Source organism: Sebastes umbrosus, chromosome 5 (genome assembly GCF_015220745.1).
Source record: "Sebastes umbrosus isolate fSebUmb1 chromosome 5, fSebUmb1.pri, whole genome shotgun sequence".
NCBI lineage: Eukaryota > Metazoa > Chordata > Actinopteri > Perciformes > Sebastidae > Sebastes > Sebastes umbrosus.
In genome coordinates this window covers 10,713,546-10,737,742 of record NC_051273.1, presented here as the reverse complement: position 1 = coordinate 10,737,742, position 24,197 = coordinate 10,713,546, and the positions used below count along the sequence as shown (strand labels likewise).

At 39.9% G+C, this 24,197-nt stretch overlaps 2 protein-coding genes across 4 annotated transcripts in view; one reads left to right on the top strand and one right to left on the bottom strand.

The window, feature by feature from the left end:
* Positions 1-6,218, bottom strand: part of pik3ca (phosphatidylinositol-4,5-bisphosphate 3-kinase, catalytic subunit alpha) — a 29,586-nt gene extending 23,368 nt beyond the window's left edge. For 2 of the 3 annotated variants that reach the window (XR_005206981.1, XM_037770163.1), the window contains exons 1-2: positions 5,773-6,218; positions 4,107-4,182 (exon numbers count right to left, since the gene is read on the bottom strand). The gene's annotated coding sequence lies outside the window, so the exon portion shown is untranslated. The remainder of the gene's footprint in view (positions 1-4,106; positions 4,183-5,772) is intronic. The other variant, XM_037770164.1, reaches the window with a different exon arrangement.
* Positions 6,219-9,055: 2,837 nt separating this feature from the next.
* Positions 9,056-23,760, top strand: zmat3 (zinc finger, matrin-type 3). Its single transcript, XM_037768792.1, has 6 exons — positions 9,056-9,306; positions 15,052-15,794; positions 15,879-16,019; positions 17,277-17,443; positions 17,750-17,853; positions 20,279-23,760. The coding sequence occupies exons 1-6, from the start codon at positions 9,183-9,185 to the stop codon at positions 20,485-20,487; spliced, it is 1,488 nt and encodes a 495-aa protein (XP_037624720.1). The 5' UTR covers positions 9,056-9,182; the 3' UTR covers positions 20,488-23,760.
* The last annotated feature ends 437 nt before the right edge of the window (positions 23,761-24,197 follow it).

Here is a 24,197-nt window from a genome sequence, read left to right as displayed (position 1 = left end):
GGGCACCAGTATATTGTAAAATAAATGCCTAAAAAAGATACGTAAACCTGAGGACAGAAGGGTCTTCAGGTAATCAAAACAGGTCTTTTACAATAAAGCCTAAAAGTTTAATTCATGGAGGATGACTTTTGTAGTGATGGGAAAAGGGAGATGGAATGGAAGTTAGTGCAGTCTCTCTAAACATTCACATCTTATCACCCTAGCTATGTGCTCTTATTTTAAAATGATTTGGTCAAATATGATATGCCTACTTTATGGCAATTAGGTTTTTTTGAAACATTAATATTTTATTCTGTAATTAATTTAATTTACGAAATGTCATCATGAGACATGAGTACATCATGAGTAGAGTTAAGTATCTGTACTTGATATTGGCATTTCCCCTAAACCTACAGTGCTTATTAAAGATACAATAATTTCATTTGTGAACACAATTTCTCACAAAGAAAGATTAGCCAAGATAAGTGCTTACTAAATGTAGTTGCATTTCTACCAGTCAACATTTGCTCAATCAATTCTCTGTCACTGAGTTCTGGGAAACAGCAGGGTCTTGTGGGACGTCATTGACACAAGCATTTTAGACAGATTGCTCATGTCCAACACTCACAAACACAAAAACAACCCTGTGACTCAACTGCAACACATTGTGACACAGCGATGGGAAACTATGTGTTTGTGTGGGCTTTTTGAAAATTACAACATGGCTTAATTTAACCTTCAGCTCATTTACGGCCATAAACAACTCTCAGAAATGCATTGGGATGAGAAGAAAACCAAGAGTTGTTATTATCATCATTCATCAAGCAAATAGCCATCTTTCATTCATTACAACAGTGTTTCGTTGCCCTTCTTCTTCATTAATATACTCCTACTGTCCGGATCATTTTAGCAGTCTAGATATAAGCTATACATCTTAAATACAACAAGATATTTTGGGCAAAAATTGCCAATACTAATAATGTAGAAGACAAAACACACCCTCAAAACAGGACTGTACTAGCATGTACGTTCTTGGTGTTTCCTCACTTTGTCTACACTGATCAGCTATAACATTATGACCACTGACAGGTGAAGTGAAGAACATGGATTATCTTGTTACAATGGCACCTGGCAGTGGGTGGGATATATTAGACAGCAAGTGAACCTTTTGTCCTTGAAGTTGATGTGTTGAAAGCAGAAAAAATGGGCAAGCGCAAGGATGTGAGCGACTTTGACAAGGGCCAAATAGTGCTGGCTAGACGACTGGGTCAGAGCATCTCCAAAACTGCAGCTCTTGTGGGATGTTCCCGATCTGCAGTGGTCAGGACCTACCAAAAGTTGTCCAAGGAAGGAAAACCGGTGAACCGGCGACAGGGTCATGGGCGGCCAAGGCTCATTGATGCACGTGGGGAGCGAAGGCTGGCCTGTGTTGTCCGATCCAATAGAAGAGTTACTGTAGCTCAAATTGCTGAAAAAGTAAATGCTGGTTCTGATAGAAAGATGTCAGAACATAGTGCATCGGAGTTTGTTGAGTATGGGGATGCGTAGCCTCAGACCGGTCAGGGTGCCCATGCTGACCCGTGTCCACCGCCAAAAGCGCCTACAATGGGCACGTAAGCAACAGAACTGGATCACGGAGCAATGGAAGAGGGTGGCCTGGTCTGATGAATCACATTTTCTTTTACATCATGTAGATGTCAACGAGTTTGAGGTGTTGACTTGGCCTCCAAACTCTCCAAATCTCAATCCAAATCGAGCATCTGTGGGATGTGCTGGACAAACAAGTCCGATCTGTGGATGCCCCACCTCGCAACTTACAGGACTTAAAGGATCTGCTACTGACGGCTTCAGAGGTCTAGTGGAGTCCATGCCTCGACGGGTCAGGGCTGTTTTGGCGGCAAAAGGGGGACTTACTCAATATTAGGCAGGTGGTCATAATGTTATGGCTGATCGGTGTAGGTCTGTACTGTATTACAACATTATGAGAAAAAGGCCAGCATTTATATAGGACTGCAAAAAGGCAAACTATACTGAAGATAACAACTACTACTACTACTACTACTACTACTACTACTACTACTACTACTACTAAACTACACTAATACTGATCAAGGAACTACTGGTGCATTTGAAAAATATTTTATCTAATCTTTTCAACAAAGGGTGGTGGGTACTTTCTGTGAGAAAAGAAACATTATCAAATGGCATAAGGATATAGTGGCCAAAGGATAGAAGCCTTTACTTTTCATTTCACACAGCTAAAGCACTCAAATGAGTTCATAGTATCGCCTAAGAACAACACTTAAGACCTATCAATACAATAATCTTGTCTCATTTTACAAAACCCATATCACTTTCATATCCCCCAGCTCTATTTACCAGGAGTGTAGGCACCCAACAACATTGCCCCTGGATCTCAGATCAGATGCAGTGGTAAAGGCACCTGGCAAGATGCCCTCCTGCACCAGACTCTGGAAATGTTTTGGGGGGTTTTACTAACTGTGAGGACACCATAAGGCCTATCCATGACATGCTGGTAGGCTTAAAATCTCCTTGCTGGCTGTGGACCACTTTAGCCTCTGAATCACCAGAATTACTTTTTCCAGTAATTTAAATAGGTCTGGTGTTGTGCTCACTGACAGCTGTTTCCCTGGTTGGAAAAGCTACCAAGTCTTCCAGTGCTTTGTAGGCATGATTAAGATCACCTTCCTGTGCCAGTGCCAGAAGAATGGCCACAAAAAAAAGCAACAAGCTTAACAGCGGACTGTCTTTAAGTTGACATACAGAAATTAAAACTTGTAATTATGCATATTCCCTTGATCGACTTAAAAAACTGCTCCAAAATGAGATGGTAACTTAGTTTGAGTATTAGGTGGTGGAGGCTGCTCTGCTTGCGCTATTGCAAGTACAAAATTGACCAGGTCAAGCATCCAGGGGGTGAATGGATGGATGGCTACATGATATACAATATATGCAACGGAGATTAAAGAAAAAGTTAATAGTAGCACCCTCTGAACTTTAGACATCGATCCTCCTTAACCAGAAAGGAAAACAGCAAACTTCCTTGTCAAAGAAGGGTAGCATTGAATATGTAAGAAAAACAAGCTATAACGGAAAACCCTGAGTTAAAACAAACCACCCAGTGAGCAGTTCTGCGATCTGTGACCCTGATCAGGATGCAACTAAGCACTTTAGGACAAAAGAGGAAGCTTCCTCACAACACAGGATGTGGGGAATGGGGAAACATTGGCCTAGACACAAGCTTGCTTTGAATACTGACGCACAAGTAGTTGTGTAGTAGGCTAGCAGTGGCAGGTTGGCAAGATCAAATATATCACAAAACACAATATTGCAATACTCAATATTTTCGTCAACCCCTAGTAAACACTGAGTCAGTGGTAACAGACAGTAGAAATATGGATCATGTAACCTTAATCCCTGACTATTTTTAATTTAGGAATTGCTTTTTAAAACCTGCCAGGTCATCTGCCATGGTGGCAGGTGACCTGAAAGTTTTACCTGCCACAGCCAACATTTACCCTGTATTTGGCAGGTGGCAGGTGCTAATTTCACTGCGTTCACAGGACCTTCTTGTGCTCTCTGTCCCAAAAGCTCGGACAAAAAATTGGGGAAAGGGCTTTTGCATATTCTGCACCCTCAGCCTGGAATTTGCTCCAAAATGACCTAAAAATCAAGGAGCTGGTATCATTAAATATTTTTAAATCTAAAATGAAGGCTTTAGAAGCAGACTCTGGGGCATGCCAATGTTTTTAGCCCCCTTGTTGTACAGCTGACTCCCAGAAAAGTTCATTTTTGTCCCCCCATTTGTCTTTAGATAGTTCTCTTTTAATGCAAATTTTTGTGCTTTTAGTTTGTGAATTGTATTTTATCTCTATTTGTGTCTGTGTCTGCAACTTTGTGTTCTTGCTGCTGACCATCTTGGCCAGGTCTCCCTTGGAAAAGAGGTTCTTAATCTCAATGGGACTAACCTGGTTAAATAAAGGTTGAATAAAAAATAAAAAAATAAATAATTTCATTCCCTGGTTACAAGAAAGAAGAAAGCCTTAGATATAAAAATGTAAATTGCTAGACTGTCAACACAAAAGAGAGGAATTTGTGAAGCATACCTAAAGAGAGACACCCTCCTCTATGTTGCTGATGGGACAGTTCCACCCTTCATGTTTCAATCCATCTTCACGCTGTCTGTCACAGAAATATGTGTTGTGAGGAGGAGAGGAGAGGAAATTAAAAACACAAACATCACACTGCAGATTCACACTGGCTAGCAGCAGGATGGCTAACATTGGGTGGTTGTTTGGGGATGACAGCTCAGAGATGACAGCACTGTGAGCTCTGCATGTAGCATAATGATATGAAAATATATATATATATATATAACGTTACATATAAATATATATATGTAGTATAAAAATAACAGTTCCTATCCATGAAGGCTTCCCACTTCTTCTTCTTCTTCTTCTTCTTCTTCTTCTTCTTCTTCTTTGGTGTTTACTGGCAGTTGGCAAACCAGCTTATAGGTGTGAAGTAGTAGATTGGCAGGGAAAAAAATAAATAATAATAATACAAAATAAAATAAAATAAAATAAATTAAATTAAATAAAAATTGATAATAATAACAATAATACTACTAATAATAAAATTCTCTACATTATTCCTGTTGCCCTTAAGTAATTAATTAGAAGATTGTGTACTCCACCGCCAACAGCAGTGGAGCAGTAGATTGGCAGGAAAAATAATAATAACACTAATAATATTTAAAAATAATAATACTAATAATAATAAATAAATAAAAAAACAATAAAATAAAAAGTAATAATTATTGATAATAATAACAATAATACTAATAATAATAAAATTCTCTCCATTATTCCTGTTGCCCTTAAGTAATTAATTAGAAGATTGTGTACTCCACCGCCAACAGCAGTGGAGCAGTAGATTGGCATGAAAAAAATAATAATAATAATAACAAAAAATAAATAATAATAATAATAAATAAATAAATTATTATTATTATTATTATTATTATTATTATTATTATTATTATTATTAATAATAATAATAATAATAATAAAATTAAATTCTCTCCATTATTCCTGTTGCCCTTAAGTAATTAATTAGAAGATTGTGTACTCCACCGCCAATAGCAGTGGAGCAGTAGATTGGCATGAAAAAAATAATAATAACAAAAAATAAATAATAATAATAATAAATAAATAAATTATTATTAGTATTATTATTATTATTATTAATAATAATAATAATAATACTAATAATAATAAAATTAAATTCTCTCCATTATTCCTGTTGCCCTTAAGTAATTAATTAGAAGATTGTGTACTCCACCGCCAATAGAAGTGGAGCAGTAGATTGGCAGGAGACAAAAAAATAATAATAATAAAATTAATTAATTTAAAAAAATAAAAAAATAAAACATTAATAATAATAATAATAATTATTATTATTATTAATAATAATAATAATAATAATAAATAATAATAATTAAATTTTCTCCATTATTCCTGTTGCCCTTAAGTAATTAATTAGCAGATTGTGTACTTTCTTAGATGTCTTCCTAGCAGATTGTAGGCTTCCCACATCTCTTTCTGCCCACCAGTCTGGTTAGCCTTAGCTCTCTTGTTCACTAACTGTGTGTTAGCTAAAAGGCTAACACTGAACCTGTCATCCCTCTTGTTGATTACTATAATCCATAAATATTAAACATTTCGTCTATTAAACATGTAGGAATGTGAGTAATGTAGCGTGGTAGCTCACCCAGCTGAGTTCAGACGCAGTGAAGTGTTGGAGGATGCTGCTCTGAGAGGCTCTTCTCTCTCTCCAACGGCTAATGCTAGCCTGCTAGGCAACCGCCACCAGTCTCCCAACGGCCGGCCGGTTAGTGTCTCTCTGCTCCGGTAAAGCAGGCTGTTATCCTCGTCTGTCTGTCTGTCAGCCTCCGTGACAGCAGCCTTTACTCCACACCGACAATAAATAAATCCTCCCGTGTTGTGGGGTTGTAAAGGCGCACAGTTATATAAAAAAAGATGTCCCAATCTGTCCAGTCAGAAGAGCTCAAGCTGAGGATGATGGTATATATGAGGAGCAGCTGAACTGCTGGTTCGACTGCTGGACAAGTTGTGTCTTTGCTGCGGTACTGCTGCTGCTGGTGCAGCCACGCTGCTGTCTGACCGGGCCCTCCTCCTCCCTTCCTCTACACACACTCTAACACACGCACACACAGAGAGAGAGACACACAGAGTGAAACTGGGTGTGATTTATCCCCTCTGTGATGTATTATATTAGTGGTGAAACATGTCACCTCAATTATGCTTCAAACCACAAAAAACATTTTTTTCATTCAAATGTTATTTATTTTTTATTTAAAGGTCCCATATTATAAAAAAGTGAGATTTTCATGTTTTTTTTATTATAAAGCAGGCTTAAGTCCTATATAAATACTGTGAAAGTATCGAAACACTCACTATACGGAGAAATAAACACAGCCTGTATTCAGAAACTCTGCATTTAAAACATGCCGTCAGGATTTCTGCCCATTCGTGATGTCACAAATATACAATATTTAGACCCTTGACACAATTTTAAACGTAAACATTCTAAATGTGTCCCGGTTTATTTCCTGTTGTGGTGTTAATGAATGTCATCAGCTGACAGGAAATACACATGGACCCAAACTGTTGCCTTGCAACACAATTCTGTTGCAATTCCATCAAAATGCACTAAAACGGAGCGTTTCAGACAGAGGGTAAATACAGGTATATTCAGGCTGACAGTATGAGGAAACTAATGTGTTTTTTGAACATTACAGCATGTAAACATGTTTTAGTAGAAACACAAAATACAAGTATGAACCTGATAATGAGCATAATATGGGACCTTTAAGGTTAAAGGAATACATACACATACTTGTAAAGGGACATACAGACAGCAGCAACAATATATATATAAACAAAAAAAAGAAACATAAGAAAAAGAAGAGAAAAGAAAAGAAAAGAAAAAGTACTACCCGTGCAGCCAACATGGTTATGTGGGCCCCACATGGGTTATGCTGGGGGTACCTGGGTACCAAGTGGGTATGGGCCCAAAATGGGCATCTTATCTGGGGCCCACTTGGGTCAACTAATGGTGGTTTTAGGTGGTTCTAAGAAATGCTGAATATTTTGCTATCATTTGGCAAAAATTCCATAAAAACCTCTCAGCATGTTTTAATTCAAGTGTCCTGAGAGAAAACTAGACTTCTGCACCCCATCATGGCTCTGTTTTCAGGCCTAAAATATCTAGCCCGTGACAGGAGACTTTGGCCAATCGCAGGTCATTTCAGAGAAAGACAGTATTCCTGTTGAGTGTTCCTATTGGCTGTGCTCCAGCTGGTGGGCGTGCTTTGTATTTCTTCAACTGATCTCGACATGGCTGCCGGGTCACAAACTTTCTCATATTACAGCTAAACTGTACACTACAAGATGTTTCTGAAAACATTTGAGGTGAGAAATAGGCTTTACAGTAACAGAATATTGATTCATATTTGATCTGTGCTGCCTAGTTAGACTGTTTGATCGGAGTTCACGAGTGATTGACAGTTGCTCAGAGACGGCAAGGCTCCAGCTCTGATTGGTTGTTTTCCTCTGCTCTGTGAACTCTTGCAGATGCCATTAGGAGCACCGGAGGACACCGGAGGAGACACCGGAGAAGACACCGTAGAACACCGGAGGGGACACCAGAGGACACAGAGTCACATGATTTTTTTTCAGATTACCTGTCTCATGCACTACTGTCAGGATATAGTGACCATTTTATAAAACTATCTTTTTTTAATCATATTTTCTCCAATTTTACCCACTGCTGCTTTAAACCCTGCAATATTAATTGAGGTAGTACAGTGACTTGTGAGAGTCATACTGATGTACCTTTAGTGTATGTAGCCTACTACTACAACTAATAGTATGAATAATAGATACAATAAACATAAAATAAATGAAAATATATAGCAATGATATACAGTATATCATATATAGGGGAGAAAAAAATCTTAACTCAAAGCCCGCATACTATTGTCTTTCTGTGGAGCTTTCAACCGCATCTTATGGTCTCCACAGTAATAGTAGTGATATCAAATATTACAAAACAGGTAATGTAAATAATGTAGTGTAGTAGGCGTTAATGTAGTAAATGTAAACGTAAAATTATCAAATATGCTTCTCCTGCTAACAATAATAAGAATAATGATAACAGCAACACTTCTATTATTGTTATTGTTATTCTTCTTATTATATAATAAAATAAATACTTCTTACTTATTCCAAATGTAGTTTAATATTATGAAATATGATAGTAGTACTACTGCTAACAATAATAACAATAAGAATAATAGCAACACTAATATTATTGTTGTTGTTATTGATATTCATCTTATTATATAATAGTATGATGAATACTTGTTACTTATTGCAAATATACTTTAATATGATCAAATATAATAGTAGTACTACTGCTAACAATAATAACAATAACAGCAACACTGATATTATTGTTGTTGTTATTATTGCTATTCTTCTTATTAGCCTATAATAATATTAAGATGAATACTTGTTACTTATTGCAAATGTAGTTTTCAATACTTTATCCTATTTCCACAGGTTAAATTCCTTTATGACTATTGTAGCATCTTATTTTATTTGCCCATGCATGTATTAATAACATCTTCATCACAGCAGCATCCCAGCATGTTTTCCCTGCAGACCTGAGACTCATAAATAGACACCTCCACGGGTGATCAGGGATGCACCACAGAGAGGTGTAACATATTTATACAATGTGTCATGATTGCCACCCATGCAAATCAGCAGCGGTGGCATCGGAAATGGACTGTACCAAGAAGAGAGAGAGAGGGGTGCTGGAGCATCCTCGGCAGGCTCTATATGTCTTTAAAAAAAAATCTGACAACATCTTTGTCGACGTTCGATGCAAAAACACAAACATAACATCACATATTGTGCATTTAACATGTCTTGTTGCTGACTGACGCTTTGTGTGTTTCTCTCTCCTCTTTGTGACACCCCTCCTGGTGAAAGCCTCGGTTGTCTGCGCTGGGTGGTAGGGACTGTCATCCTGCCTGCCTGGACGCCTGGGTTTTTTAGGAGAGAAGAAGTTGGCAAAGGGATGTGACTGCGATGATGGCGCTGCAGCTGAAGAATGGGGATGCAGTTTACTACCAGAGTGCAGATTACTGCAGAAATTACACTTCACCGCCTGTCAGCTATGGTGACAGCAGCCATTATCTTGCACGATTGCCAGGTAAGGAGAGGCTTATACAGGATCTCCCCATCTCTGACTGTCAGCAGCAGTCTTATATATGCACCAGGATGGAGAAAATCTAACCAGAGGCATTTGCAGATGAGGAAAGGTGGATGTTGAAACCGGTTGGTGCTGCTGTTATCATCATCATAATGTCATGTATAGAGGGGTGCACCAGCCATCAGAGCATGGATGGATGCTGCGATGCAAAAATCTGACTCTAATGGTCTCTTGTACATGTAGGAGAGCTCCCGGGTGACTCCAGGTTTGATGTCTAATTTGAAACAGCCTCATTGCAATGTTCACTTTCATCTCTCCTGCATGGTAATCAATCAAGTGGTGGTTGTGTCAGAGCAAGTGAAGAAATATAGAAACTGCTGCTATACCTTTACTGCATTGCTTGTGCTGCACAGATGATGATGATGCTGGTGACATGTGGCAATTACACAGCAAGTGTTTCTTTACTGCACCTGCACAGCAGGCGTTCCTGGTTGGTTTTTTAGGGACTTTTGAGGACAGCATGTGTCATCACGTATAGCTGCATAGATGATCCAGATTTACAGCATGAGACTGATTAATCCACCTGGTAATAGTCCTGCCATTAAACTGCCATCTTCATTGCATAGACTGCATGAAGTCTCACATTAGAGTTAATGGAAGTTCTTGCAATTGTTGTATATAGGGCTGAAAACAGTAAGTGGACATTTTTGGTCACGATTTTGGTAAATCATCAATCATTTGCGTCATCATAAGAGCAAAAATACCAAACATTTGCTGGATTTAATAAATCAAATCTGAGGATTTACTTGCTTTTTTCTGTTTTATATCATTATTAATTCAATACCACTTTTTTTTCAAACTTTTTGTCAGCCAAAATAAACAATTTTGGCCTCTGGTCACTCCTGATGGGCTTAGCTATAGATGTCTAGTGCTAGTTATTTTCTATAACGAGGAATGGATAATCAATATAGTAATAGCAGCCTATTGCATAGGTCAGGTGACTGATGTTCAAAGTCTTTAAATGGGTATAACACTCACTTTATGTTAATTATTATGAAAGACATTCAAACATTTTGTGCTACTGAAATATAAAAGAGGAAGCGAGGCTTTACTGTAATGGTACAGTAAGTACATTGCAAAGTACAGTAAAGACGTATGTGGTCTTTGCTGCTTTCTGTGGTGCCCAGTGAAGCAGATGGAATAAGTGCAGGAGGCATGTGATTCTCATCGCTCCATAATTGATGTGACACAAGACAGTACGACGACAGAAACTCTAGAGAAAATTAAGACTTGGCCTATTTAGAGATTCTCAGTGGAGGCCATGATATTATGAGACTCCAGGACAGGAGGCGTGGTTCTAAAACCAAGAAGTCTTTAGTCAAACTTAAAAAATCTGACAAGTGATGAACTAATAAATAACTTATGAGGTAGATTACTTTTTTTTTGCAACTCCGGCTGATTCTTTTGAGACTTTGAGAACAATGTCGCTCCACGATCACTTGCTGCCTTCCGCTTCAGAGACTTACATAAGTCTGACTTTGACTTGCAAAGTTGATTGAGTTGTCTCCAAAAACTAAAATGCAAAACAGCTACGTTTCTTTTCTTTTTTTTAAACATTGCAGCAAGGTCCACTGCTGTGCACTTGTGTGCTGCAGCTCTGTAGACTGTACTTTGTAGGCCTGGATCTGGGACAAAACTGACCTTGGCCTATCTAGCCCACATTAAAAACATGGAAAGGTAACAGCCCTGTTCTGTTTTCAGGCACAGTAAAGGCTACATGAAATCAAAGTAATTTTACACGAGGTATGGCATCACCAGGACTTGAGGAAGTGGGGAGGACAAGTCGGGAAAACAGTTAAAAGCAACATCTTCAAGCTTATATTGTAACTGATATACAGTGAAGTCATGTTAGTCATCTATATTGTGGTGGCACAATGAGTATACTCTGAGCTGCTTAACGGATGATATCAAGCAAAAAGGGTCAGCCGCTCTTTGTGCTTATAATTGCTGCTGCAGTGAGGTTTCCTGACTGCTGTGCAGGCGGTCTCAATCAGGGTTGAAGGGTTCTCCTGAGGCTGCTGCTGATTAGATTGATGATGTTCAGTATGTGGAGCTTGATTGGTGGATCTGGTTCCTGGTGGCATCTATAGTGATTGTCAAGCATTGAGGAGGTGTCTAATTAAACAACATGTCGGTCTCACTCAATGAATATTATGAATATATATGAATACTTGAAGCACATACTGCTCAAAACTTGTCCTACTGTAATACCTTTTGGGCACTCTTTCAACATTTTAATGGCTATAGTATATCCATTTATTTTCTAAATGTTGTATGTTGATTGTAACATTAAAGCCATGTAATTCCAGTTTTGTCTCCATCTTTGGTACTAAAGCTGTCATCGATGTTTCTTCAATGCACTTTAAGTGTGTCTGAAACTTCTTTGTCTTTAAAGAGGACCTATTATGCTCATTTTCAGGTGTATTTTGGGTTTCTACTAGAACATGTTTATGTGCTTTAATGTTCAAAAAACGCTTCATTTCTGTCTGAAACGCTCTGTTTGAGCTCTGCTTTGAAAAGCCCAATTTGTTGTGATTGGTCAACCAAACCAAACTCTTCGGACTCTGTTCCAGCTCCACTCTAACTAGCTTTTTTTGAGGGCATGCCAAACTAGCTGCTAGGCAGTTATTATGCAAATTAGTTACTTGGTGACATCACCACGTTACAGAAGAAAAGGCGGGACTTCAAGCAAGGTGTTTCAAGCAGTTCAGGAGCAGTGTTTCTGTGGGGGAGAGTAACTCTCTTCGAAGTCAACTTTGGGCTTTGTAAGTTTGCATACCTTTTACATGCACAAAAAAACTATATAACACAGTAAAAGAATTGGAAAAAGCACAAAACCACAATAGGTCCTCTTTTACTTTTTCTGTTAACGAAGCTTGAGTTTCTGTTAGTCCTACTTTTCTTTGCCTGTCCACTCACAATGGCCAATTCAAACCCACTTCTTCTGAGTTTTGTTACAAATAAATTGCTGTTGCCGTTCCCTACAGATGCCGCTACAGAAGGAGCTCCAAAAAAAAGCAAATGTAAAAGCTTTCATAAGGAGAATATGTTGAAACAACACTCACAATGCCAATGAGTAGTGAAACTGATATTTATTTATTTACGTGCAACTGCTGCATAATATTACTTTATTAATGTGTAGTAGGAAATTCATCCAGCCATGCTGAATCTCCCACCGTCTCATATTGCAGTTGACAGAACTATACTGTAGTAAGGTCAGTGCTTTGTCCAGCATACCTTTCTGCTGAGGTCAGCCAGGCCAGGTGACAGACAGGCAGCCAACTGACTGGATAGACACACTGACGGCGGACAGCAGTCGGAAACACAAACACCTCAGGATGTTATTTTGAGTCCATGAATCACTGCCATTGGGCGTCCAATTGGATTCCAGATAAAAGCTTCCAGGACAGTGAGTTTTGACACAGCTGTTGACCTATTACTGACCTGACAATATATGCGGCTACACACACACACAAAATGGAGCATTAGAGCGGCACAAACGAACACACAAATTGTACATTATCTTCCCTAATATAACGCTCTTTCTTTCTTGTTTTCCTTATAGATACACACTCATGCCTACTGTGCATGTACACACACACACACACACAAACACACACACACATCAGCCTATTCGAGCAATCACACTTCAGGCTGTGATCTCTTCCGATCAGAGAAGCTTGAGGATTTTTATTGCCACTGTCTTTGTTTGTGTGTGTGCACAGGCATGTAACGTCCTGTATGCATGACTGCAGGCGCTGCAGGCTCAGCCTAATCTTTCTGATGACCACTGGAGTGTGAAGCTCCTCTGTCCGAGAATGTGTTCCCATTCGCCCATCTCTTTACATCTCTCCTGCCTCAGGGCTCCGAGAAAAAAAAAAAATGCTTCTTCTCTTAGTGTCACTGTACAGTCATCTACATTGGATCTTCACCAAGATCCTTCTCAATGTCTCAATGATGATCTGTCAATAGACAATATCCACATACAGTCTGATCCAGTGCAAACCACATATTTATCTTTGCCAAGGAAGGGATGTTTTCTTTATTTTTGTTTTAGTCTGTCAGCCAGTAGGATATCCTAAAAACATATTTACAGATTTCAATGAAATTTGGTGTAAAGATAAGCAATGTGGGCCCAGTGTCTGGTGCCATTTATAAATCACTTTCTTTTTATACAACTTCTGAGCTGTGCGCCATTGACTCAAAATTCACTTTTCTGGATTCCTTCTTTCAAGACAAATTCAAGATTCAAGATTCAAGCCCTTTATTGTCATAGTGTGTGTAGTACAACAAAATTAGATTGTGACAATCCCATAGGTGCTAATGAAAAGATAATACAATAAAAAAATACAATATGTATCTTGGTGAGATGACAGTTTTGCCAGATTATTGCACAAAGTGTCTGTCATATAATTATATAATTATTGCACAGCATCAGATAATTATTGCACAGTGTGATCAGCATATGTTATTGCACATATCCGTAACAGTAGATTTACAGTATTTACATTGCACAAAAGTGACCAACGTGTTATTGCACATGTCCGTAACAGTAGATTTACATTGCACGTGTTCAACTCAGACAGAGGAGATGTCAGAGTTCAGGAGGTTTATGGCAGTTAGGGAAAAAGCTACGTAAATTTTCTAACTTCGAAACGAAAACTATTGATACTCTATACCATTTTCGGGAAAAATTGACACAACATTTGGGGCATCAAATTTTAAATTTTTATTAAAAGATAAATAGCGGGGTGAGACGAGAGGGAAGAAAGTGCAGCTGGTACCCGTGTATCGATACTGTGGAAAATGAATGAAACCGTTTCAAATATTCAGTATCGATGTGTATTGATAATTCAATATTTTAGACAACACTACACAGCGGTGCCTTGAGCTAAATATTAACATGCTAACATGCTCACAATAACAATGTTAAAATGCTGATGTTCAGCAGGTACAATGTTTACCATCTCAGTTTAGCCTGTTAGCATGCTGGCATTTGCTAATTAGCACTAACCACAATGAACAGATGAGGCTGATGAGAATGTCTTTAGTTTTGCAGGTATTTGGTCATAAACGAAAGTAGCTTGATGAAGAGTCAGTGCAAAACCAAAGTTATTACAAATCATGAGGGGAACATGAGTGTCTGAACCAAATTCCATCCAATAATTGTTTAGATATTTCACACAAAAGCACAAATGTCAACCTCTTGGTGGTGCCAGAGGAAAAGCCAGGGGATCACCAGAGACATTCAAATACAGTACATTATCTGGGAAATATAAATGTCTGTGCCAAATTCTGTGGCAATCCATCTATTGAGATACTTCACTGGATAAGTGAAAACATGCTGCCATGCTGGTGGCACTAGATTAGTCATTAGGCCTAATCCTCTGTAGACCATAAATACTAAATCTCATGACAATCCATCCAATATTTGTTAAGATATTTCAATCTGGACCAAAGTGGTAGACCAACAAACCGACATGGCTAAAAACTTCTAAATATGTTCTATTATCGCATGAACTTTCTGAATGTTTTCTAGTTTCCTTGAATACAGTAGTAGTAGTAATGTCCATACAACACTGTCTTCCTCATCAAGGTTACTGAATTTCCTTGTAAGACATTTCTTTGATTTGTAATATCTGCCCCTGTCTAGAAGTAATGTGTATGTGCGTCTGTCGTCCACAGGCCCAGAGACCATGATGAAGCCTCCTCTGAGTCTCTTCAGCCACCCCCAGCAGCCTTTCCACCACATGGACTGTCTGCACCAGCTGGGACCTCCACCAATGGCGCCTACGCAGCCTCTCGGCCCACCACCCCTTACCCCTGCTCAGGCAATTGGACCCCCAACTATGGTTCCTACCCAGACTCTAGGACCCCCTCCCATGACTGCTGCTCACACATTAAGACACCACCCCATTACCCCACCACACAGCTTAGGCCCCCCTCCAATGGCCCCAGCTCAGCCACTGGGGCCTCCACCAATGGTACACACCATGGGTCCCCCACCTGTAGATCACACACAAGCAATAGTGCCTCCAACCATGGACCTCATACAACCGTTGGGGCCTCCACCTATGAACCCTGCACAAGCACTGGTGCCCCCACCTGTGGTGGCGCCCGGAGCCGGCCGATTCGCCCTCCCTCCCTGCCCAATGTCCTCCCCTCCTGCTCCGGGTCCAGACCCTTCACATCTGCTCCCAATGCCCCCGGGACCGGCCCTCATCCCAGCCCCGATGTCCTGCCTCATCCCTGGTCCTCTCCTGGGTCAGGCAGCCCCAGCCAGCGAGCAGCCCCAGGATGAGGGCTCTCTGCTGGGGATGGAGGAGCAGGAAGACTCCCTGGGGTTGGGGGAACTGTGTAAACCACTGTACTGTAAACTCTGCAACGTCACCCTCAACTCTGCTCAGCAGGCACAGGCTCACTACCAGGTCAGTTGAAATACCCATGTACAAAACATGCAAAATATTAAGATACAGACAAAAACACAAACCTCTCCTCATCTGTCTGTCTAGGGGAAGAACCACAGTAAAAAGTTACGAAATTTTTACGCTGGCAGTCAACAGCCTCCAGCCATCAGGATCCCAGAAGTCCTCGAGGCGGCTGGCCAGACGTCCCTCAGCTCAGGATCAAACGACAGTGACGCAGGCAGGCAGGTCAGATCCAAACTAAGCTCCAACCTATCTAAATGTTACAGTTTTAGTCGAGGTGGTGGGTGTACTGCTGCTGAAATAGCCAGTCTGCTGATAGAGGTAATATACCTCTGAGGAGGCGGTAAGGAACTGCAGAGTCACTCTGTTTGTTCCACTCACATCCGCTTACCACTGAACAATTTACTGTCTCTACACATTGTAGCTGCAATTAAATACTTATATTTAACGTTTTATGCTACATTTTCTCAGACTTTAACGTGGCTGCAATATTTGTATCTATCAAATGTGAAAACAATGTGAAAGGGGTCGCTCGTAGTGATGAACCTACAGAGATTTACCATCTGAATCTGCAGCTGCCCTCGGCTTTACAGAACTTTCAGCTCATTGTTTAGCTGTCTGGCCTGCAGCTTCAGAATTTTGATTTATTCTCACCGCTCTCACAGTGTAGTTTACAGCCGTAGCAGGCAGCTGTGCTCATCATTAAACAGCAGGCAGAAAAAGTTAGAGACTAGCTGGTGAACATTTAGCAGCTAAAGAGCCAGATAATTCCTTCAGGAGTTGGTGCAGACCACAAACGGAGCTAAAATAAGAAAAGTTAATATTAGACTTACATTCGTCAGGCAGCCAGAAACACGACTTCAAATGAATGATAATGATGCTCCGTAACTGTATGTGGAAATAAGCAACTGTTTGCTAACAAGTTTGCCATATCAACTTAAAATGTGATATGTCAATGTTTTGTTTACAACTTGTTTCCACTGCCCCCAAGTGGCCAAAAAAATCAGTTATAGCAGGTTTAAGGATTTACCATGTTGTTGAAGCACTACTACTACTACTATGCTTGTGTTCCTTTTTATTGTTATTCACTTTCTTTAGATAAAAGCATCAAATGAACAAATAAGAAATTTGCCAAAATGATATAATGTAGAAAACAGGAAGTTTTGTATTATATATACCTGCAAGTGTGCATTTTGCATGACTGAAAATGACCTAATAAGCCTTAAAAAAACAGGCAACATAACCTGTAAGTGTCTGATGTTTTCATATCTTATCTTCATTAACTAATAATATGACCATATGCGATTTCTTTCATGATTTAACAAACTTCATCGGTGTATATTTTACAGTTGAAAATCTCAAGAAGTTGTGCAAGAAATTCTTCTCTTCCTCCCACCGGATCCAGAAATGTATTTCTTCTCTTTCTCACTGTTTACTCTCCTTCCACCATATACACTGCACTGCTTTGTCCTGTGTCTGCAGGCGCAGTATAAGGGGGCGACCCGGGTCATCTTGGCCACAGAGAATGACTATTGTAAGCTGTGTGACGCCTCCTTCAGCTCATTGGCAGTTGCACAGGCCCACTATCAGGGCAAGAACCACGCCAAGAAACTACGGCTCGCTGAGGCCCAACAGAACTCCAATAACATGTAGGTTCAAGTATAGGAAGGTTTTGCATTATGCGAAGGTCTCGTCCTTATTTTGTTTTTGTATTGGTTTGATGCAAATCTCCTGGAAGCCACAACTGAATTAAAAGCATCTAAGAAAAATATCTGTATTTGAATAATAAAGTCAGATTTTGATTGTAGTCCTGTTCATTAATGTAAACCTGAAGGATAAACTTACACATAGCTGATTCAAACCAGCCAAGCTAAACTTGTGGAAACAGAACGTGTGTCTTACTCACCTTTTGAACCAAGCTGAAGTGATGTTGACTCTGGCTCTGCCTGTTTCAGGGAGGGCAGCAATGAGGCAGCTCCAAGAAGAAACAGGAAAGATTGCAGTGAGTACAGACTGGTGAAAAACCGCCGCAGCCCACAGCTACCTGCCTCCATGCCAGGTAAAAAATACTAAAAGATGAATAAATAGGAGGCTTAAAAACAGTGACACTCAAAATTCTGCTTAATTTGTAACTGTTAATGTTAAACTGTTAACAAATACAAATAAACTACAATATGATTTGTGTCAGTGCAACACATTAACTCAACAGTACTGTTGAAACAGCGAACAATCCCATATGAGCTAAACTACCTTTAGCAGCTGGACATACCACTTTTAGCGATCATAACATAATGGATTAGAGAAACAATCAGCAGTCAACTATTCCTTTGTTCTGGTTGTATCTTTTGGATTATCTTCAAAGAGAGTTTAGCTCCCGTGGACACACCCAGTAATCCCTTTGCACTGGCATCTACAGAATCCAACAGTCCTCGCTAAAACTGGGCAGCATGGTGAGCATCTGCACAACTACAGTATTTGGCCTGTAGCTGCCCAGAATTTATTTTTTATTTGCACTGGGAAGGCAATTTTGTTGTCGTGAATGCTGCCATGAACTGGGGGAGAGAAGGACAAAAAGTAGTTCTTGGAAATTCTGCATTGAAAAACAAACTTTCAGCTGAAAGCTTCTTTACTTTGACTTTACCATGTTTTCTGTGAGTGTCTGCTTTCACCCTTGTGTGGGAGTGTGGGTGTGTGTGTGATAACAGATACAGAGTAGATAACGTCAGACTTTCTGCTGACGTCAAACAACCATCTCTTTCTTGCCGCCGTTCGCTGTGTCTCTATCTCACCGCAGACAAAAACAGTAGCACCTCAGCTCAAGATAAAGCAGGATAAATCATAAAGTAGAGCCAATTCCATTCCTCTCTCACTCTCTTTCTCATCCACTCTCTTTCTCTCACACAGACACACACACACCACGACGTTCTGCTGATTTAATCAGTTTTCTTGATGGACAAATCCTAAAATAGCTGCACTCGTTCCTGCGGTGGCCTTCTCGCTGTCTTTTTATCTCTCTCCCTATCGCCTTCTCGTTTTTCTGCCGTGTAACACACGCACAAACAAGCAATGCTCTTTCCACTTAGTTGTAATCCCAGATGACTTGTGTCTCTTTATCACACACATCAGTGATAGATCAGGTTATAAGTAAGTGTGTGATGCTGGTCTACATTCAAAATACGTTGTGGATCTGGATGTGTCCCCAGTCTAAGATTTGATGTGGAAAACATTTTTGCTAAAATGTCGATGTTAATAATCAATGGACTGTGTAAGTCTTTTATCAAGCAACATGACAAAGAGTCTACAGCCAAGCGGCTCTGTGAGGCTGTACGCAGGCACAGTGGTGGTTTGAGCTAAATGCATCAGCATGCTCACAATGTTAACATGCTGATGTGAAGCAGGTATAATGTTAAGCATGTTCGCTATCTTTGCATGCTAACATTTACTAATTAGCACTAAACACAAAGCCCAGATGAGGCTGTTGGGAATACCATTAGTTTGATCATAAATTACTAAATAGTAGTACTTAATATTAAAATTTGGCCCTGATGTTGGCACCAGAAGAAATGTTAAGGGAGGTTCAAATTTCATGTGAATCCATTTAATGGTTGGGAAGACATTTCACTCAAAACCACAGGTGTGAACCTCGTGGCGGTGCGAGAGGAAAAGTCAGGGGAACAGTCATGGTCACCATGGATATCTGTTCCGAATGTCACAGCAATCAGTTGTGGATTTTTTTCAGTCTGGACAAAAGGCTTTTCTCTGTTTTGTATGATTGTAAACTGAATATCTTTGGGTTTAGGACAGCTAACCGGACAAAACCAGCAACTTTAAGACCTTAGGCTCTTGGCAAGTCATATATGCATTTCACAATGTTCTGACATTTTATTCACTAAACCATTAATGGATTAAAGAGGACCTATTATGCTTATTTTCAGTTACATACTTGTATTTGGAGTTTCTATTAAAACATGTTTACATCCTTTAATGTTCAAAAAACCGGCTGTGCTGCAGCTGAAACACTGCTCTGATTGGTCAGCTGGACAAAACTCTTCGGACTCCGCTTGAGCTCCGCTCTAACTAGCTTTGTTTGAGGGCATGCCAAACTAGTTGTTAGGCAGGTATTATGCAAATGTGTTACTTGGTGACATCACCACGTTACGGAAGAAAAGGCAGGACTTCAAGCGAGGCGTTTCAGGCAGCTCAGGAGCAGTGTTTCTATGGGGGAGAGTAACTCTCTTTGGCATGGACGTGGACATTGGGTTTTGTAAAATAAACTAAAGGAAAGGGGAAAAGCATAATAGGTCCCCTTTAACTGAAAAAAAAAAAAGATAATTGATATAATCTTTGCCAACCATTAGTCCAACATTGAAGCATCCCTCCAGCTGTCATGATAGATAAATCTGGCATGAATCAGCCACTTAATGTGTATCTACAACTAACCTCTTCTCTCCTGTCTGTCGTGTCTGCTCTCTTCCTCCATCCAGGGCCGTACTACAACCCCAGACCGAGGCAGCGCATCCCCAGAGACTTGGCCATGTGCGTGACTCCCAGCGGACAGTTCTACTGCTCCATGTGCAACTGCGGAGCCGAGCAGGAGACGGACTTCAGGCAGCACCTGGAGAGCAAGCAGCACAAAGCAAAAGTGTCGGAGCTGAGATACCGCCACGAGATGGAGAACCTCGGCTACAGCTAAGAGACACGAGAGGGGAGGGAGGGAGGGAGGGGAAGAGATTAGAGAGGGACAGAATAGGTGGAGAGACAGAGACCAAAGTGCAGGAAAGCAAATACCACACTGTGTTTGAGGGGCATATTTAGTGAAGGGATTAGCCCAAATGGCCTCAAGATCTTGTTGCAATTCATTTGCTTAAACACTTAAATCCTCATATTTGACATAATGCTCTACCATACGAAGCTATAATTGGATTTGATGGATTTATTTGATCTGGGTATTACTCTTGAAATTCAGCCTGTATATTGAAGCAGGCTGCAAAGTAGCAGAGAACAGGAATTAGGCACTGAATCAGATCACATTTTTGACCCAGCACCTTTTGTTACACCGTCTCTGGTCAACCGTCCTCTAATGCTTTGAGTGGTTTGCATTCTGACTCAGGATACAGGTAAATGCAAATGAATTGCAGGTAAATCTTGAGCTTGTTCAGGCTACAGGGAGAGGACTAGTGATGCACAGAGAGTCAACACGACAGGAGAAGGAAAGACTAGGACATGCAGAGAGTTCAAGTTTTAAGAAAGAATGCAAAATGTGGAAAATAGAGAGTGAACTGGTTGGTAGAAGTAAAAGGAAGCATAGGGGTAAACACTTGAGGTCAGAAGAAGTCTCATCCTTGGGAAAACAATCATCAATGAGGACGAAGTTTGAGACTCGTTTCAAAGAGTGTGAATCAGCCCTACAGCAGGGACTTCAGGGTCACTTAGTGAGCCACAAATTCAACATCTTTATAACCCAACACAGGTATTAAAATCCAAAGCACTATTCGCTAATTTAAAACCAACAAAGCACAATGAACAACATCACCTGGTAGAAACAGTTTTACATGAATCTGTTAGCCTTAGCTGACCTCTTAGCGGTCCTTCGGTGTGTATCAGGCTGAGGGCTACACCCTGGCTAGCCTTGTTTGTGCCTTTAGTGAGAATTAGGCTAAAGAGTCAACTTTGGCTAGCCATTTTGAACATATAGTGGAAACCAATCTACAGTATTGAGTTTTCTATATTCTGTGTCATCTCTTTTCTTGTGATAAATCCACATAGATATTATGTAAATATTCTCAAATCACATTATAGGTGTAAATATAGGATAATATACATTAATACTAATGATTCTTTGGTTAATGTTAGCCTAGCATATATTGTATATACTCCTAATCTATTTAATAATTATCAGGAATCTTGTACAAATTGTGCACTGACTGAATGTCTGCCCATCTTGTTTGCGTGTGAATTTGCCCTTGTTCACTGGTAAAGTAATTTTGGTACCGTCCATCTAGTTAAAAGCTGCTAGTCTCATCATTTTGACTGTGCTGGAGGACCACATGCCGGGAGAGGCTGTCTCTGGAGCTTCTTTGGATACAGGGACCAGGTACAACACAGCCAAACTGGCCCTGTGATGGGAAGAAATGTGCAAACACGTTGGGAACTCAGAGGGATGCGTGCAACCGAAAGCTTTCAACTCCAAACTTCTAATTAGTTTGCAAATTGCAAATGAATGCGTGCAGAGCTCAACGGATGTTTCTGGTTGTAAGACATATCATTTAATTCTCCCAATCGCTACTGATTCCCAGAGGGGACATAACCAGGTTTTACTGCAGGGTTAAACGGCTGCAGAGGAGTGACGTGGATTTTGTCTGGATTTCTAGACAGATTTAATTTTATGTTGTTGGTTGTTGTTTTTTTACCCCGTATGACCCAGGTCCAGCTGTTAAGCTTATTCTGAAAAGATCAGTTATGTAATCAGAATCAAATTAGATTTCTGTTTCTGTTTATTTGATTATCCGTTCCAGTTCAGTGGTGCTGAGCTAAACAGGGACAATGACAGGGACAAAAAACATCTCTTGTTCTTTACATACCTATTTACAGACTTTCTTTAATCCTTTAAATAGAAAAAAAATGATTTATTTATGCCTCAAAAATCATTTTATGTAGCAGTTAAAAGGATTTTCCACCTATACAGTAAATACAGACAGTTCAGAGGAGGAGAAAAAACCTTCCTGTTTCACTTTATATTTGCTTTTCCAATTTTTCCTGCAGAACAGCCGTACACGCACACACACTCCCACATAACTCAGTCAGTCAAAGGCCTGATTGGGTCACGTAATCATAAAGTGAAATGAGTGGCAGCTGTTCACATCTTTCATTCATTCGTCTCTAGAGCACAGACACACACCTGATCACACACATGAGGACACTCAGGAGAAAAGCACTGTGAGGACAAAGTACTGTGGTGTTTAGGGATTAAAACATGTGAGAGAGGGAGAGACAAACAGAACATAGAAAACAAAATGCTGAGCTGTTTTATTAGCCCACTGTGCTTTATGGTTTAATAAAAAAAGGAACAACGATGAGCTGATGAAAGCAGAGCTGTAATGAAAGCTGTGGGCTAGTCGAGGAGTTCTTCACATCAGACTGACTTGCAGTCTGTTAATAGCACTCCTCCTCCTCCTTCTCCTCCTAGAAATAACACGATTTGTCTTACATGAAAGAATGGGTAGCATAACCTTTTATTATGTTGACAGGCTCACACTCCACTGCAGCTACTGAACACCTTCAGCAAAGGCATGAAATAATGAACTGCAAAGGAATGGAGGAAATGAGGAGATCGTAGGAAACTAACTACTAAAAGGCATCGCCTAAAGAGTCTTTAAGATAAGACAGTAGCCTGGAAACCTTCTTGGTTTCTGTTCAGTCGTGTATTTGGATTCTCAGTGGGACCCCTTAAAATATATACTTGAGACCCCTCATCACAGGTTATGGCCTTAGTGTGGACAACCAAAGCTGGATTTTTCCTTGTCAGATTGTTTCTTTGAACAAGACGGCCAACTACCCGGGGGCCCCAAACCCCCCGAGGCCCCCAATGCCCCAGTTTCACTGCATGCTGATTGGATTTTGTAATTTGATAAATTGAAAAGATGTTGAGGAGTTTGCACAGCAACTAAGGCAAGTTTGGCATTATTAGTTAATCCTGACCTGTATTGTCTTGTAGAGTTTTGTGTCAAAACCTAGTTTTAAGACCTTTTAAGACCTACTTTTTAGTTTCTATTGTGTTCACATGCTGCATATTCCTATTTAAACTTTTGCTTAATCAAATTACCTAGCTGTGACATTGAAAACCCTTTTTTCCAGGAAACAAAGGGAGGGAGAGGGGTCAGACGTAGGACTGGGCAATATGACAATATATATCAAAACAATATAAAAATGTCATACTAGCTAGAAGGAAGCTAAATAACGCTCCAAACTTGCGCTAAATTTTGGTGAGGAAAAACTGTCATGGCCATTTTCAAAGGGGTCCCTTGACCTCTGACCTCCAGATTTGTGAATGAAAATGGGTTCTATGGGTACCCACGAGTCTCCCCTTTACACACATGCCCACTTTATGCAGTTTTGGGCAAGTCATAGTCAAGTCAACACACTGACACACTGACAGCTGTTGTTGCCTGTTAGGCTGCAGTTTGCCATGTTATGATTTGAGCATATTTTTTGAATGCTAAATGCAGTACCTGTGAGGGTTTCTGGACAATATTTGTCATTGTTTTGTGTTGTTAATTGATTTCCAATAATAAATATATACATACATTTGCATAAAGCAGCATATTTGCCCACTCCCATGTTGATAAGAGTATTAAATACTTGATAAATCTTCCTTTAAGGTACATTTTGAACAGATAAAATATG

What these genes read in the sequence shown, in the direction of transcription:
- zmat3 (XM_037768792.1), top strand. Translation starts at nt 9,183, where the DNA reads ATGATGGCGCTGCAGCTGAAGAATGGGGATGCAGTTTACTACCAGAGT. An exon ending in CAACAGAACTCCAATAACAT is followed by an intron (nt 17,444 to 17,749) that starts GTAGGTTCAAGT and finishes TGCCTGTTTCAG; the next exon opens with GGAGGGCAGCAATGAGGCAG. An exon ending in GCTACCTGCCTCCATGCCAG is followed by an intron (nt 17,854 to 20,278) that starts GTAAAAAATACT and finishes TCCTCCATCCAG; the next exon opens with GGCCGTACTACAACCCCAGA.